Source organism: Nansenia antarctica (genome assembly GCF_963989245.1).
Source record: "Nansenia antarctica genome assembly, chromosome: 2".
In the NCBI taxonomy this organism is placed as follows: Eukaryota; Metazoa; Chordata; class Actinopteri; order Argentiniformes; family Microstomatidae; genus Nansenia; species Nansenia antarctica.
Window position 1 is genome coordinate 75,292,480 of NC_137675.1, and position 14,928 is coordinate 75,307,407.

Genomic DNA, 14,928 nt, shown 5'->3' on the forward strand with positions numbered 1-14,928 from the left:
ACAGTGTCACAGCAGCGTAGCAGACACAGACACAGGGACTCCAGAGAGTCCTGACTGGAACCCTGTTTGGACGGAGCTGTGAACGCATTCTCCTTCAGACCCGGCTCAGACCCACAGTGCTCTGCCAACCTGACACACACACACACACACACACACACACACACACACACACACACACACACACACAGACACAGACACAGACACAGACACACACAGACACAGACACAGACACACACACACACACACACACACAGACACAGACACAGACACACACACACACACACACACACACACACACACACAGACACACAGACACACACACACACACACACACACACACACCATTGACACTTACTGCAGAGACAACATTGTGTAACTTAAAGCTTCGCTATGATCAGTTGAAATTCACTGCTGAGACGCTGAGACGTGCTGCTGCTGCTCTAACCCTACTGACCTGCAGGCGGCCTGGAAGCAGGCCAGGGCCTGGAGTAGAAACCCTCCCTCTGTTGAGGCCTTGCTGCTGGACCCAGCTACCTTGAGAACCCCCTGAAAGAGAGAAAAGAGACCAAAGTCAGAAGGCCACTTTCTAATGGGATTCCTATTAGAAATAAACTAACACTAACCGTAACCGTGCAGGTAGTTCAGCCCGACACTGACACGCATACGTGGACAAAGGCAGACTCACAGTGCTGAGATGATGTGAGGAGGTGAGAAAGAGCATCTCAGTGCATCTGGTTAGTAAGGCCTCCACCACCTTCTCTAACACTTTGTACTGCACCGGGCTGGACTGGTGGTTCAGCCTGGAAACACAAACAGACAATTCGATACTATCTGTCGTTAATGCATAAGGTTAGGTTACTTCTAGCTCGGTAGCTCACACTGTGTCTGGATATGTGGTTGTAACTGTGTGTATGTATATAGCATATGTGTGTGTGTGTGTGTGTGTGTGTGTGTGTGTGTGTGTGTGTGTGTACCTGAGGAGGGCGGTGGCAGCGTGAGCGGCCTGTGTGGCCACCTGCAGACAGGATATGGAAACTCCTGCGAGCACTACCTCCGCCACGCTCAGGAACCCTGAACCACTAGGAAACAGACGCACACCTACAGGCTGTCTGGAGACACACACACACACCACCCACCCACACACACACACACACATGCCGTGCACAGACCGTGGACCCCCCCACACACACACACCACCCCCCCCACACACACACCCATCCGCCCACACACACCCGTGTACACATATACACACACATACACACACACATCCACGCACATGCACCCACACACACACACACACACACACACACGCCGTGCACAGACCGTAGACCCACACACACACACACACCACCCCCCCACACACACACCCATCCGCCCACACACACCCGTGTACACATATACACACACACATACACACACATCCACGCACATGATCCCACACACGCACAGTACACCCACACCCGCACACACACACACACACACACACACACACACACATACACACCGTGCACAGACCGTGGACCCACACACACACACCACCCCCCCACACACAAACCCATCCGCCCACACACACCCGTGTACACATATACACACATATACACACACACATCCACGCACATGCACCCACACACGCACAGTACACCCACACCCGCACACACACGCACACACACACACACAAAAACACACAAACACACACACACGCACACACACACACACACATAATAAACAAACGGCCATGACCTATAGCTGTCATAAAAATATCAACATTGCTTTTTCTCTGTCTGTGACGTGGCACCAATATAGACGTGGCCAGGCAGAGTGTTGCCACAACAGCCACAGCAGCCCAGAGGGACCTCACATTGCCCCTCGGGCCAGAACACAGACAGTCAGACAGACACAATGTCATTAGAATGAGATAAAACCACCCTTTTCCCTGTGTCACGCTTCTGCCAGCTCAGCGCCTCTGTCGCGCTTCAGAAACCACTCACGCTACTTTGGCCAAAGGTGAAGGACAACTGCCAATGATTTTACGTGACGTGTGTCACATATGGGCCGGCCCTGTGAGGTAGCGTGGGTGTAATTGCCGCGCGGTAGGTTTTAATCTTGTAGATGACAAGGTAATTCTATTAATGAGCGCCGCTGCCGATTTCTATTAAGGTGATTGGTCCTCCTGCCCTCTATTGGGCCTCCTGCCCTCACCTTAATAGAAATCGAAACCTCACAGGGAGGCAGTGGCTCAGGAGGTAGAGCCGGCGTCTGATGATCGCAAGGTCGGCAATTCAGCGGTTCGAACCCCGGCTGTCCTGGAGCAAGGCACTGAACCCCTAATTGCTCCAGGGTTGCCGTCTATGGCCGATCCCTTGCCTAGGGCATAAAATACCAAATTCCAACAATTGACTGACAAGTTGTTTGCATGGCAATAAAACTATAACTATATTATTATGATTATGATTATTGTTATTATTATGATTATGGTTATGCCTATTATTATTGTTGTTGTTATTATTATGCTTATGATTATGCTTATGGTTATGATGATGATGATGATGATGATACCTCTCCAGGATGCAGGTCAGCAGCAGAAGCCCCCGTCTCTGGACCTCCAGGTTGGCCAGCCTCAGGGCCTCCTTCAGACTGCGCACCAGAGACTCAATACCTGGTACATAAACACCAATACACACAGGCATGTGAGCACAAAACATATACACACAGATACATAATACACACGTACACACAAATACATGCACATGCACACACACACACACACACACACATACACACACACACACACACACACACACACACACACACACACACATTCACTTCAGCCCCCAGCTGAGGCCTACTGGCTGGTGGTCTAGCTTGTTAACACTGTGATGACCAGGTGAAGGCCAGGCTGTCAGTCCTGTCTCACCGTAGACAGAGTGACACTTGGAGAAGAAGAGCGCGTCCTTAGTGAGCAGCAGCAGACAGCTGTACACCGACCACAGCAGCACCTCACTGACACTGCTCAATCGCTCAAACAGAAACTCTGGCACAGGGAGAGAGAAGGAGAGGGGTGAGACGAGAGAGAGAGGGATTAGAAGAGTGAAGGGGGGAGGGTGAGAGGCAGAGGGAAAGGGAGCGGGAGAGGGGGAGGGAGAGGGGATGAAACGGAGGAATGAGACACAGGAGACGAAATGGTGCTGTGGATGTGACACTCAGATGTTTAAAAATAACTCAGAGGGAAAAAAGGGAATGAAAGAAGTGAAAAAGAGAGCGAGGGATGGGACAGAGGAGAGAAAGAACCAGAAAGGAAGGCATGGATAAAATGAGAGAGGAATGAGAGAAGCAGTGTGAGGAAGGAGGAGAGGGAGGCAGAGAGAAGCAGTGTGAGGAAGGAGGAGAGGGAGGCAGAGAGAAGCAGTGTGAGGAAGGAGGAGAGGGAGGCAGAGAGAAGCAGTGTGAGGAAGGAGGAGAGGGAGGCAGAGAGAAGCAGTGTGAGGAAGGAGGAGAGGGAGGCAGAGAGAAGCAGTGTGAGGAAGGAGGAGAGGGAGGCAGAGAGAAGCAGTGTGAGGAAGGAGGAGAGGGAGGCAGAGAGAAGCAGTGTGAGGAAGGAGGAGAGGGAGGCAGAGAGAAGCAGTGTGAGGAAGGAGGAGAGGGAGGCAGAGAGAAGCAGTGTGAGGAAGGAGGAGAGGGAGGCAGAGAGAAGCAGTGTGAGGAAGGAGGAGAGGGAGGCAGAGAGAAGCAGTGTGAGGAAGGAGGAGAGGGAGGCAGAGAGAAGCAGTGTGAGGAAGGAGGAGAGGGAGGCAGAGAGAAGCAGTGTGAGGAAGGAGGAGAGGGAGGCAGAGAGAAGAAGGGAAAAAGAACAGGAGAGTGATGAGGGAGGCAGAAAAGAGATGGAGGAGAAAGAGGAGTGTGGCACATTGCACAGGTGTGTGTGTGTGTGTGTGTGTGTGTGTGTGTGTGTGTGTGTGTGGGTCATTCACCAGGTACGTCAGCGTGGATGAAGGGAGCACAGTACTGACTCGGGGAGTGAACCAAGATGGCAGCCATACACTGGACGCTGGCTACCTGCAACGTCTCATCACTGCTCAGCAACAGCTACCACACACACACACACACACACCCACACACACACACACAGACACACACACACACACACACACACACACACACACACAACAGAATCATCTTAGGCTAGCAAAAAAAATGCACAAGAGACATTATTCTCTTTCAGTTTGTTCTGACAACGGCCAGTGTGGCACATCAGGTCCGTGACAGGCTCTGCTGTGTGTGAGACCTTTTTGAGTATGAGAGGCAGCGAGCAGTGTTCCGTAGAGAGCTGGCCGCTGCTAGAGTCACCCTCTGGGTCAGAGAGGACCTGCTCGGAGGAGATGTTCATCAGCCTACACACCACCTGCCCCAGCTTCAGCAGCTGCTTCAGGAAACCTGACACACACACAGACACACACACACACACACACACACACACACACATAAACACAGAAGCTAAACACAACAAAGTACAGTGGATCCTCATCGTTAACAGAGACAGCAAACATAGGGACGTACACCGAAGATTTACACACACTTAAAGAGCGACACAAAACTCTTTAGTTTGTTAGATTAGCCATTATGCAGCAATAATTCACCATTAGTGTCTAAAAGGTCTGACTGCTCTATACCTTCTAAGTGCAGACCCCCCCCCCCCCCCCCCCCCGCACCCTCACCCAGGCAGTTGATGGTGAGCTGAGGAGAGCAGGCGTGAGCCAGGGTCTTCAGCAGCAGCACACACACCCTGTCCTTGAGGGGTGCGGGGAGACACTGGGCCGCCCCGGCCGCCCCGGCTGCCCCCCACACTCTCTGCCACACGTACAACACCGAGGCCTTCAGCCCCTCGTCGGGGTAGAGCAGGGCCGAGCACAGCCTCTCCAACAGAGGCACTGGGGGAGAGATAGAGGGGGATGAGGGCAGAGGGAGATAGATGGGGAGGGGGGGCAGATGGAGGGAGAGATGAATGGAGAGAGAGAGAGAGATAGAAAGAAAGAGAGAGAGAGAGAGGGGCACAGGAAGGAAGGGGGTGCAGAGAGAGGACAAGAGAGAGAGAGAGAGAGAGAGAGAGAGAGAGAGAGAGGGAGAGGGAGAGAGAGGTGGGAAAGGGGAGGACAAAATGAGAAAGGGAAAGGAGAAAGAAAAACACAGACAGACAAAACAAACACAACAGAGAGAGATATGTAGACAAGGATTAGAAAGCAACACCACTGAACAGACCAGAGCAGAAACCAACCTCCTAGCATGCTACACTCTAGAACTGAGAATAGATAGGACATAAAAAAAACACAACTATCAACTATATATGCCTATGTGAGGCTCAGGCATCCTTTGGGACGGAGACTTGACTTTGATGCAGAGAGAGAGAGAGAGAGAGAGAGAAATAGAGAGAAATAGAGAGTGAGAGAGGTTAGAGAGACAGAGAGAGAGGTTAGAGAGAGAGAGAGAGAGGTTAGAGAGAGAGAGAGAGAGAGAGAGAGAGAGAGAGAGAGAGAGAGAGAGAGAGAGAGAGCTAGGGCCAATGATGCCCAGGCACAGCTGCTCTATGGAGCGTATCAAACTCCACTGAGTCAGGAGAGACTCCCGGTCCCAGACATGTTTGATTAAACCAAAATATACTGTATGAGCCAAGCAGGATGAGAGAACGAGGGAGAGAGGGGGAGGGAGGGAGGGAGGGAGGGGAATTAATTAGAGAAAGCCACTAGTCACTTTCAACACTGACTGCACAGAGAACTGTAGCTAGTCTAGTGCAAATGAATAAAACACCCACGTTCATTTGCAGAAACCAGACAACTTCATTGACATTTGCATGTTCAGGTGTTCAGAAATTCCTGTTAATTGCCGCACCGAGACGATTTCTATGTTATCGTTTCCCCTCTATGCTCCTTTCATCCCTCTCTCTATTTCTCTCTCTCTCTTTTAACCTCTCTTGCTATTCCTGAACGCCCCACCCCTCCCCCACCCCATCCCCTGCCTATCTTTCAAATCCTTCATTTGAATTTTCCATTTTTATTTGGATCATCTTTCAGCCCTATTGGGCAATTCCTCCATACCATTAAAAAAAACATTTAATACAAATAACAGAAACATAATACAGTATACAAGTATAAAATAATACGTAATACACACAACACAACCTATGTGTAATAATGCATACATGCTATACCACCTTGCAATCTACAGGTACAATACATCCACACCAGTGAGTATACCATAATACAAATATTATAATAGTGGTGGCTTCAATTCCTTCTTCTTCTTCTTCTAGCTCTCTTTCTCTTTGTGTGTATCCACCCTCCTCCCTCAGTGGAACACAGAGGGGTTCTAGGGTTTTGGTCTCTGCCGTTGTTTTGCTGTCGTTACTCCAAACAGGCCGCTGGAGCCTCGCTGAGTGACAGGTCGCCGGCAGGAGCACACCATCAATAGCGGCGGCCCGCATAGACTCACAACACTGGGAAGCTGATCTCAGACACACTAGTAAAACGCAGACAATGCACACACACACACACACACACACTTGCATGCTTGCGCACACACACACGCGCACCTGCCCACACACATCCGTGCACACACACACACACACACACACACACACACACACACACACACACACACACCTAAACACACTTAAACACATAATAAAACACAAACACTTCACCTTGGAGTCACTACCTGAGATTCTGAGTGAGATATGCGGAAACACTCTCTATCAAGGTCAGTCCATGAGCTTTCAATGATGTCCCAGGCCCACCTCACTGTGAAGCACTTTGTGACACTTTGTAATGTAAAAAGGCCTATAATATAAACACATTCCAGTGACTGATAGAGTGTCTGCATAGATACAAGTGACTAATGGTCCGAGGAGGAACCAGGTGATATACAGGTGATGGCGGTAGAGAATTAGATTCCAGAGGGGGGTCTGGGGCTTTGGGTGCGCTCGTAATAACTCACCCAAGACACCCTCATCACTATCACCAGTGACAGCATTGACAAGCCAATATGTAAATACAAGCCCTTGATATAACAGGGGGGAAGCACAACGTGAGGCTCCATCAGAATACACTGGGTTAAAATAGAGTAAGCAGGGTTAAACACTGGGTGAGTGGAGCAAGAGGAGGGGGGAATTGATAGACATACTATATGGACCTACAGTAAATACAAATATAAGATTAAACAGTACAACATGCTCCAGAATATCAACAATTCTGAGAAGAAGAAAAAAGTCTTAACTTTTGATCAGGTGGGCAAGACGCACGTTTGGGCAAGACGCACCCCTGCCCAGAGCTACCGCAGGCCTTGAGTAGTAACCTTAGGACCACCCTACCCTCAACTTTTAACCCTTAACCCTAACCTAACCCCCCCTTTAACCGTCTTAAACATCACTGACGTCAGAGTCTGGCTAGTCTCGTTTCCTGACACAAAAAATATCTGGTGGACCAACGTGTCAAACTTGGCCATCATTATAATAGCCAATAGAAAAACTGTTGAAAAGGGACGGTGCATAGCCATTGGCTTTACTTCACATCAACCATCTCCCACACATCAACCACTCTCTCCCATTCATTACACACCACACCTTTCTGATTCAGAGCCACGCCTTGTGATACGCTGAAATTATAACAAATAATTTACTCAGTAAATTGACTCCCATTAAGGCCAGGATTGAGTCGTCGTTATTCCAGGCTAATAGTCCCCAGGCTGTGCGCAATACCCTGGGGACAGGGTTAGAGTCGGGCCATCCCAAGCATCCCACTTCACATTAACATGTTTCCATACAATCTATTTATTCCTTAAGTATAGGTCTATTCCTTTCCCTTAATCTGTCAACAATACTCCCCCCCCACCCCCCCAACAACAAAGGCACGTTTCCATAATTCTCCTTTAATCAAGTCCCTTTCTAGTAATGTGAGAGGACCTGTCCACACCTAGGACCATCCCAAGCATCCCACTTAGCCACATTAACCACCTTCTCACCGTGTTGCGAGGCCAGGCTCTGAGGCAGGTTAGGCACCGTGTCCACCAGCTTCCCTAGGAAGGTGAAGGTGGGCAGGAAACCCCTCACACTGGACTGGTTACACAGCTGGACAGGGGACAGACAGACAGAAATTATGAGGGGAGGTAGATCTGAACAGAGATAACCTAAGCAGCTCAACTACAAACTGATGCCCAAAACATTTACCAAACAGAAGTATAACATTTTTTTCGGTTTTATATTAATTTTTCCATACAATCTATTTATTCCTACGGTATATGTCTATTCCTTTCCCTTAATCTGTCAACAATACTACCCCCCCCCCCCCCCCCAACAACAACAAAGGCACTTTCCAATAATTTTCCTTTAATCAAGTCCCTTTCTAGTAATGTGAGAGGACCTCTCCACACCTAGGGCCAGTGTTAATTATTCCCAGGTATCCCTACTGACAACCACGTGTGCGTCTGCATGCACGGTTGAGTGTGTGTGTGAATGCATGTGCGTGACACTAGGTCCGGAAGGTGAGGGTACATAGAAAAAGGCAATAAAGTGATAATCTGTAGTCAAGAGATGTTTTTCTTTTTTAACACCACATCTGACCAAACATGTCCTACAGACCCTAGTATTATCACAGTTAGATGACTGCCCGGTGGTCTGGACAGGCACTACTAAAACAAATCTAGGGAAGCTACAATGGGTTCAGAACAGAGCAGCTCATTTTTCCCTTGCAGTGCACAATGAGAGCAAATATAAACAACATGCATGACCGACTCTATGTATGTTTTGTGAGGAGCCCAGGAAGAGTAGCTGATGCTTTGCAGAATGCAAACCAAATTGCAAACCAAGATAATGGTATGTGTGTCATCGTGTGTGCGTGTGTGTGTGTGTGTGTGTGTGTGTGTTAGGTCTAGGGATGGGAATCGAGAATCAGTTCCAGTTGAGAACCGGTAATTGTTTGATGAATCGGAATCATATGCCTCAGAGGTTATCGATGCCGGCATGTTTTGCGCATGCGCTGACAGTTGTTTGAGCGTCGGAACATTCCAATCGGAAAATGTCGGAGCAAGTCCTTGCAAAATGTTATGGTTGCGGCTTGATAGTAATCTTGAGAGTATTATTGAAGATGCATCTATGTGTAACAAAACAGATAATAATCATGTTTACACATGGGATGAATTAAAGTTCATTTGAATGAATTTTAAAAGATGAAAATGGCAACGTTAGTAATGAGTATCTACTGTCAACATCACTAAAGTTAGCAACAGAAAACTAGTTAACGTCAATGTTAATGTTAACACGATAACATAAAATAGTTGGCCACCAGCAAAATGATGGTAATGTTATCATTGCTGTCCGCCATGTTTACAGTGTTTGTGTGTGTGTGTGTGTGTGTTTGGCACAGGAACAATGCAGTGTACCTGTTGTTGTCTCACCTGTGTGTGTATCTCCTCCAGGACGTAGCTCACATACTGCTCACTCTGCAGCTCCAGAAGCAGCTGAACCAGCACTGACAGAGCCACACACACACACAAACAGCTACAATTGCATTATTCATTATTTACACTGTTTAGGAACTTGCAAATTGTGCATTTCACACATTACACAGCGATATGGAGAGTAAACACCTCTGTAAATGCTTCTTTAACCTAGTGGTCCCAGGTGGTTTAAGCTGGCAGAAACCTAATTACCTACAGCATTCTAATGCTGCACTAACAGTAAAAGCTCATATCACATTATCACACCCAGAATCTGTCAGCTTACACCACCAACAGTTCATTCAACGGAAAAATAAGAAATGAATATACAGTATTGTGGTGAAAGGCAATAATTATGATTCAGTCACAAGCAAGCATTGACAAACAGCTCTATGTGGTTGTGTGTGTGTGCGTACGTGTGTGTGTGTGTGTGTTTGTGTGTGTGTGTGTGTGTGTATTCAGAGCCCCTTGGGTTATTCCCTCACCTTGTACCACCTTCTCCAGTGTAGCTGAGTCGTATACAGTATGAAGCATCCCTGCAGAGGACAAAATGTGTCAAAACAAGCAGGATAATAAAGGAGAGGACTGTTCTGATGTACCCCTAGGCCTATACCATCTCTTTTTGTGCACATACTGTAAACGGCATGGAAAATCTGAGACAGCTTGTACAAGTTTATGTCTATGAATGTCAATTTAGTACCAGGGAGAGAACTGTGCTATGGGTTTGAATGTTTACATTTTAGACATTTAGCAGACGCCTTTATCCAAATGACTTGTGCATGATCAGTCATGATAAGAACAGAAAAAAACAGATCTATGCTAGTATCAGGGGCCATTGGCACACAGTCACGGGGTCATCCCTATGTTCCCCGGGTCCTATGTTCCCCAGGTCCTATGTTCCCCCGGGTCCTATGTTCCCCTGGTCCTATGTTCCCCAGGTCCTATGTTCCCCAGGTCCTATGTTCCCCTGGTCCTATGTTCCCCAGGTCCTATGTTCCCCTGGTCCTATGTTCCCCAGGTCCTATGTTCCCCTGGTCCTATGTTCCCCAGGTCCTATGTTCCCCTGGTCCTATGTTCCCCTGGTCCTATGTTCCCCAGGTCCTATGTTCCCCTGGTCCTATGTTCCCCAGGTCCTATGTTCCCCTGGTCCTATGTTCCCCGGGTCCTATGTTCCCCTGGTCCTATGTTCCCCAGGTCCTATGTTCCCCGGGTCCTAAGTTCCCCCGCTCCCTAAGGTTCCCCGCTCCCGAAAAAGGGTCCTATGTTCCCCGCTCCGAAAAAGGGTCCGATTGGGCAGGGCAGTTTCGCTCACCGGCAGCGTGTGGAGGTGCCCACGGTGGTTCTATATGGATGATCGGTGACATTATTCAGACTTCGGCAACTAAGCAGGGTTGGGCCAGGTTAGTACCTGGATGGGAGACCACCTGGGAGTCCCTGGTGCCGTAATATTTTACCCAGTAGGGAGACGCGCAACGGCCTGGGTGCGCTCTTTCAGGCCCACGAAAGGTGCGTCTGTTGCGGGCAGAGACACCTCCTTTTTCGGGAGCAAGGAACCTTAGGGAGTGGGGAACATAGGACACGGGGAACATAGGACCCTTTTTCGGGAGGGAGCTATGGTACCGGGGAACATAGGTACGCTCACACAGTCACAATGCTAGACGAACAGTAGAAAAACTGTATTATAACTATTGGACTACAGTCACTTTACACCGTGTTTTCAAAATCTTTCAAGAATTTAACATGATTCTCCAGAAAAAAATGCTAATTTGTGATACGTCTAGTCTTTGGCTGAGACGAGTCTGCTAGCAGCACCAGCAGCTAGGAACGCACAGCCTCCCAGGCTGCAGCCAGGGAAGTCACACAGCAGCATCACGTGTTAGAATAATATTATTTTATTTATTTATTTTTTAACACATGATTTAAAACTCAACTTTAAAACTATGCAAGGAGGGAACGAAGCCCAGAAGACTTGTACATAGTTCTACTCCCGTCAAGAATAATTGAAAAGGTTATCCACAAACAACTTATGGAACGTAACTATTTGACCCTAAATGACCTCTTTGATGACTTTCAATCAAATTACTTTTTGCCCCCCTACATAGCACTGAAACAGGCTTATTAAGGTCCTCAATGACATTTGCGTAAATACAGATTCCAGAGAAATCTCTGTTTTGGTAAATACTAGATCTTAGTGCTGCCTTTAACACTGTAGACCATAACATTCTAATAGATAGACAAAAAAATTGGGTAGGACATTCAGACACTGTCCTATTGGTTTAGATCCTACCTACAGGACAGAAACTACTATGTCTTTTTGATTTTGTTTGTATGTCTTTACATTTTGTAAGTATTTTCTATAGAGTGTAAACTGTATGTACCTTTTTACTTTTTATAAATGCTGTATTCATAATTGTTGCTCTCCCAAAAAAACAATAAACAAAGTTAAAAAAAAAGAAGAAACTACTATGTCTCCATTGGCAGCTTTGTATCCGACCAAATTAAAATGACGTGTCAGACTTGACAGTTCCCCAATGATCAATCCTTGGCCCCCTTAAATCTCTACATGCTTCCATTAGGATCTTTAAAAATAACAACATTGCCTGCCACAACTATGCGGATGACACTCAAAAGATCGAAAGTCAGTACCCACATTGATTCTCTCTAATCAGAGACATTACACCAATCCTGAGATCTCTACACTGGCTCCCAGAGCATTTAATTCAAAGTACTTCTAATTGTATATAAATCACAAAATAGTCTTGGACCAAAATACATATACCAGATATATCAGACCGCCCTCTCACCCTATATTCCAGCAACGCCCCTAAGGTCAGCTGAGACCAAACTACTAAACACTCCAAGAGTGAAAACAAAACACAGTGAAAAACTCAAACAGGCCCAAACTCAAAGGCCGCGTTCGTAAATTCGCTCTGAGAGCGTCGGAGCGTCCATGTGACTGCCTCTTGTCCAATCAAATTACTTGGTCCCATTATGACGTTGAACCCAGTGTGCGCTCCGGTGAATTTACGAACGCGGCCAAAACTAGGCTAAAAACCTGAAGTAATGTTCTGCAGCATTTATGACTAAACACTTGCACTTAAGCTATGCTTATAAAATGTTTTATGTTTTACGTAATTAATGTTTTATTTATATCTATTTGTATTACTTTGGCCTATTTTCTTTTATGCGCTAAATAAAGCACTTTGAATTGCCTCTGTTGTATGACATGTGCTATATAAATAAACTTGCCTTGCCTTGACTGTAATGACTAAATACAGGTGCATAATAACTGTAAGTGCTTGCTGGTGTGTGTGTGTGTGTGTGTGTGTGTGTGTGTGTGTGTGTGTGTGTGTGTGTGTGTGTGTGTGTGTGCGTGCGATTGTAACAGATTGTTTCCATAATGTCAAAATGCACTGTTGAATATTTATGTCCTTTAGAATTGTACATGTATGTGGACATAAATAAAGCATTTAATGTGTGTGTGTGTGTGGGGGGGGGCATATGTGTGTGTGTTTGTCTCACCCAGTAAAGATGCTATGAAATGCAGGCAGACCCTGTGGTCCTGCAGTAGCAGCTCCCTCAGAGCCCCGGGGGAGCATTTCAGCACGCCAGTGATCCCTGTCAGGGCCACAGCCTTTCTCACACACTGGGGAGGGAGGAAGGGCAACAGGGTGTCATATGGACATCTAATCAATGATTTCGTATTGTTGAATGTGGTGTGTTAATACTGGGCTAATAAGGAAACAAAAACATGCACACCCTTGAAGCTTCCAGGAGACAGGATTGAATATGAATAGAGTATGAATGTTTTACTTAAAAAAAACACTACACTAGAATATAATATAGCTCTTTTAACTTTACCGCAATGTCAGCACTTTCCATCATCTCAATCACACAGGCGACGCACAGCGTCACGCCGCCTTGCTCGGGGGGGCCCAGGCGCCCGGTCCATTTCGGATCGTGCCTGAAGTGAATCTTGTCGTAAATGACGTCCACACTCATTTTGAACACGACGTTCTCCTGGTAGAAGTTGCGGAAGAAAGCCAGCAGACGTATGTTTGTTGATGTGAGGCATTATTATTTGGCATTATCAAGGTGGTCAACTCAACTGTACACTACTACTACCCTAGCTAGCTAACTAACTTACGGTAGCCGAACTACGGTAGCTGATATCTCACGTCAGCGTCCAGTCAGCGACGTCAAAGTCCAGTTTGACAACCTTACCTTATAGTTTGAGTGACTGCGTTTGATGTTTTTGCGTTCAAATTAGTTATAAAAAGATGTATTATGGTCAACTTGTTTGCTACAGCATACACGCAAATTGGAACAAACAACACTACAGGAGGCTATAAATGTCAGCAGGAACTTCAGGGAAGACTCTCGAGCCGTCAGAGAGCCGTCTCGAGAGTCTTTTTCGCGGCAGAACGTTCAGAATGGTGCACGGTGATAGGCCACTTTAACGTCCAGAATGGTGCACGGTGATAGGCCACTTTAACGTTCAGAATGGTGCACGGTGATAGGCCACTTTATTAACCAATTCCTACACTTGTCTAGTTTCTATCTGAGCTCTCCAAACCTGGACTATGATACATAAAAAGGTCACTTCAATGTGAGACTCATTCAAAGGACTCAGGAGGAGCGGAGGACAGAGAGGAGGAGGATGTGAATGACAACTAACTGTAGCAGAGGCAGGTCTGACATTGAGCAAAAAGTAACCGTTGGATGCTTTGGTATGCGGTTGAGTGTTTATGTGTCCATGGGGTGGGGGTTTTGCAGTATTACTTAGAAGTGAAGGTCACAATTTGATTGTCTCCATGACAACAAGAGCTTCGCGTGCTGAACAACTGATGATGGAGTGAGGGGGCGAGTAACCACAACCATTACACTGATCGCGCGCACACACACGCTCTCACACACACACACACACACACACACACACACACACACACACACAATTATATTCAGTTGCTTAGATCTGCACTTCTCTGTGCACATAGTACTGTACGCACCCGCACAAAGGCACACAAACAGTGGATTTTTAAGGTTAATCGAATTCTAGAAAAAAATATGTCCCAGAGAACTATTGAGGGAACAATAAAGCATAGAAAAATCAGCTTTTCATCTCCCATCACAGGTCACACTTGACATTTAACATGTGACAGTTTGACAACTGCAATCAGAAAACATTTCCATTCATTTTGAGGGTCTTTCTCTAGGCCCACTGTATATTCATATCTTACTAAAACCACATCCTGCCTTCATATAACACACACGCGCACACACACACACACACACACACACACACACACACACACACACACACACACACACACAAACGCACGCACACACAAACAGATCATGTATTCAGTTGCTTAGATCTGCACCTCTGTGTCTACTGTTCTATGTCGTATGTGTGTGAAGGCCAAGCGTAGATCAGTGGAGGCTGGT

The 14,928-nt window shown here is 46.9% G+C and overlaps 1 protein-coding gene across 1 annotated transcript in view; it reads right to left on the bottom strand.

Annotated features, from left to right (window-relative positions):
- Nucleotides 1-13,482, bottom strand: part of mei1 (meiotic double-stranded break formation protein 1) — a gene marked incomplete at both ends in the record, with an annotated part of 37,565 nt that extends 24,083 nt beyond the window's left edge. Inside the window, 14 exons of the mRNA XM_080523430.1 lie at nt 1-129; nt 455-546; nt 686-800; nt 975-1,109; nt 2,557-2,656; nt 2,915-3,031; nt 3,969-4,083; nt 4,283-4,431; nt 4,713-4,925; nt 8,008-8,113; nt 9,439-9,512; nt 9,966-10,016; nt 13,003-13,126; nt 13,342-13,482. The exon at nt 1-129 is cut by the window's left edge and continues 19 nt beyond it. Of these exons, the coding sequence (XP_080379556.1) occupies nt 1-129; nt 455-546; nt 686-800; nt 975-1,109; nt 2,557-2,656; nt 2,915-3,031; nt 3,969-4,083; nt 4,283-4,431; nt 4,713-4,925; nt 8,008-8,113; nt 9,439-9,512; nt 9,966-10,016; nt 13,003-13,126; nt 13,342-13,482 (1,661 nt within the window). The remainder of the gene's footprint in view (nt 130-454; nt 547-685; nt 801-974; nt 1,110-2,556; nt 2,657-2,914; nt 3,032-3,968; nt 4,084-4,282; nt 4,432-4,712; nt 4,926-8,007; nt 8,114-9,438; nt 9,513-9,965; nt 10,017-13,002; nt 13,127-13,341) is intronic.
- Between the last annotated feature and the right edge of the window lie 1,446 nt (nt 13,483-14,928).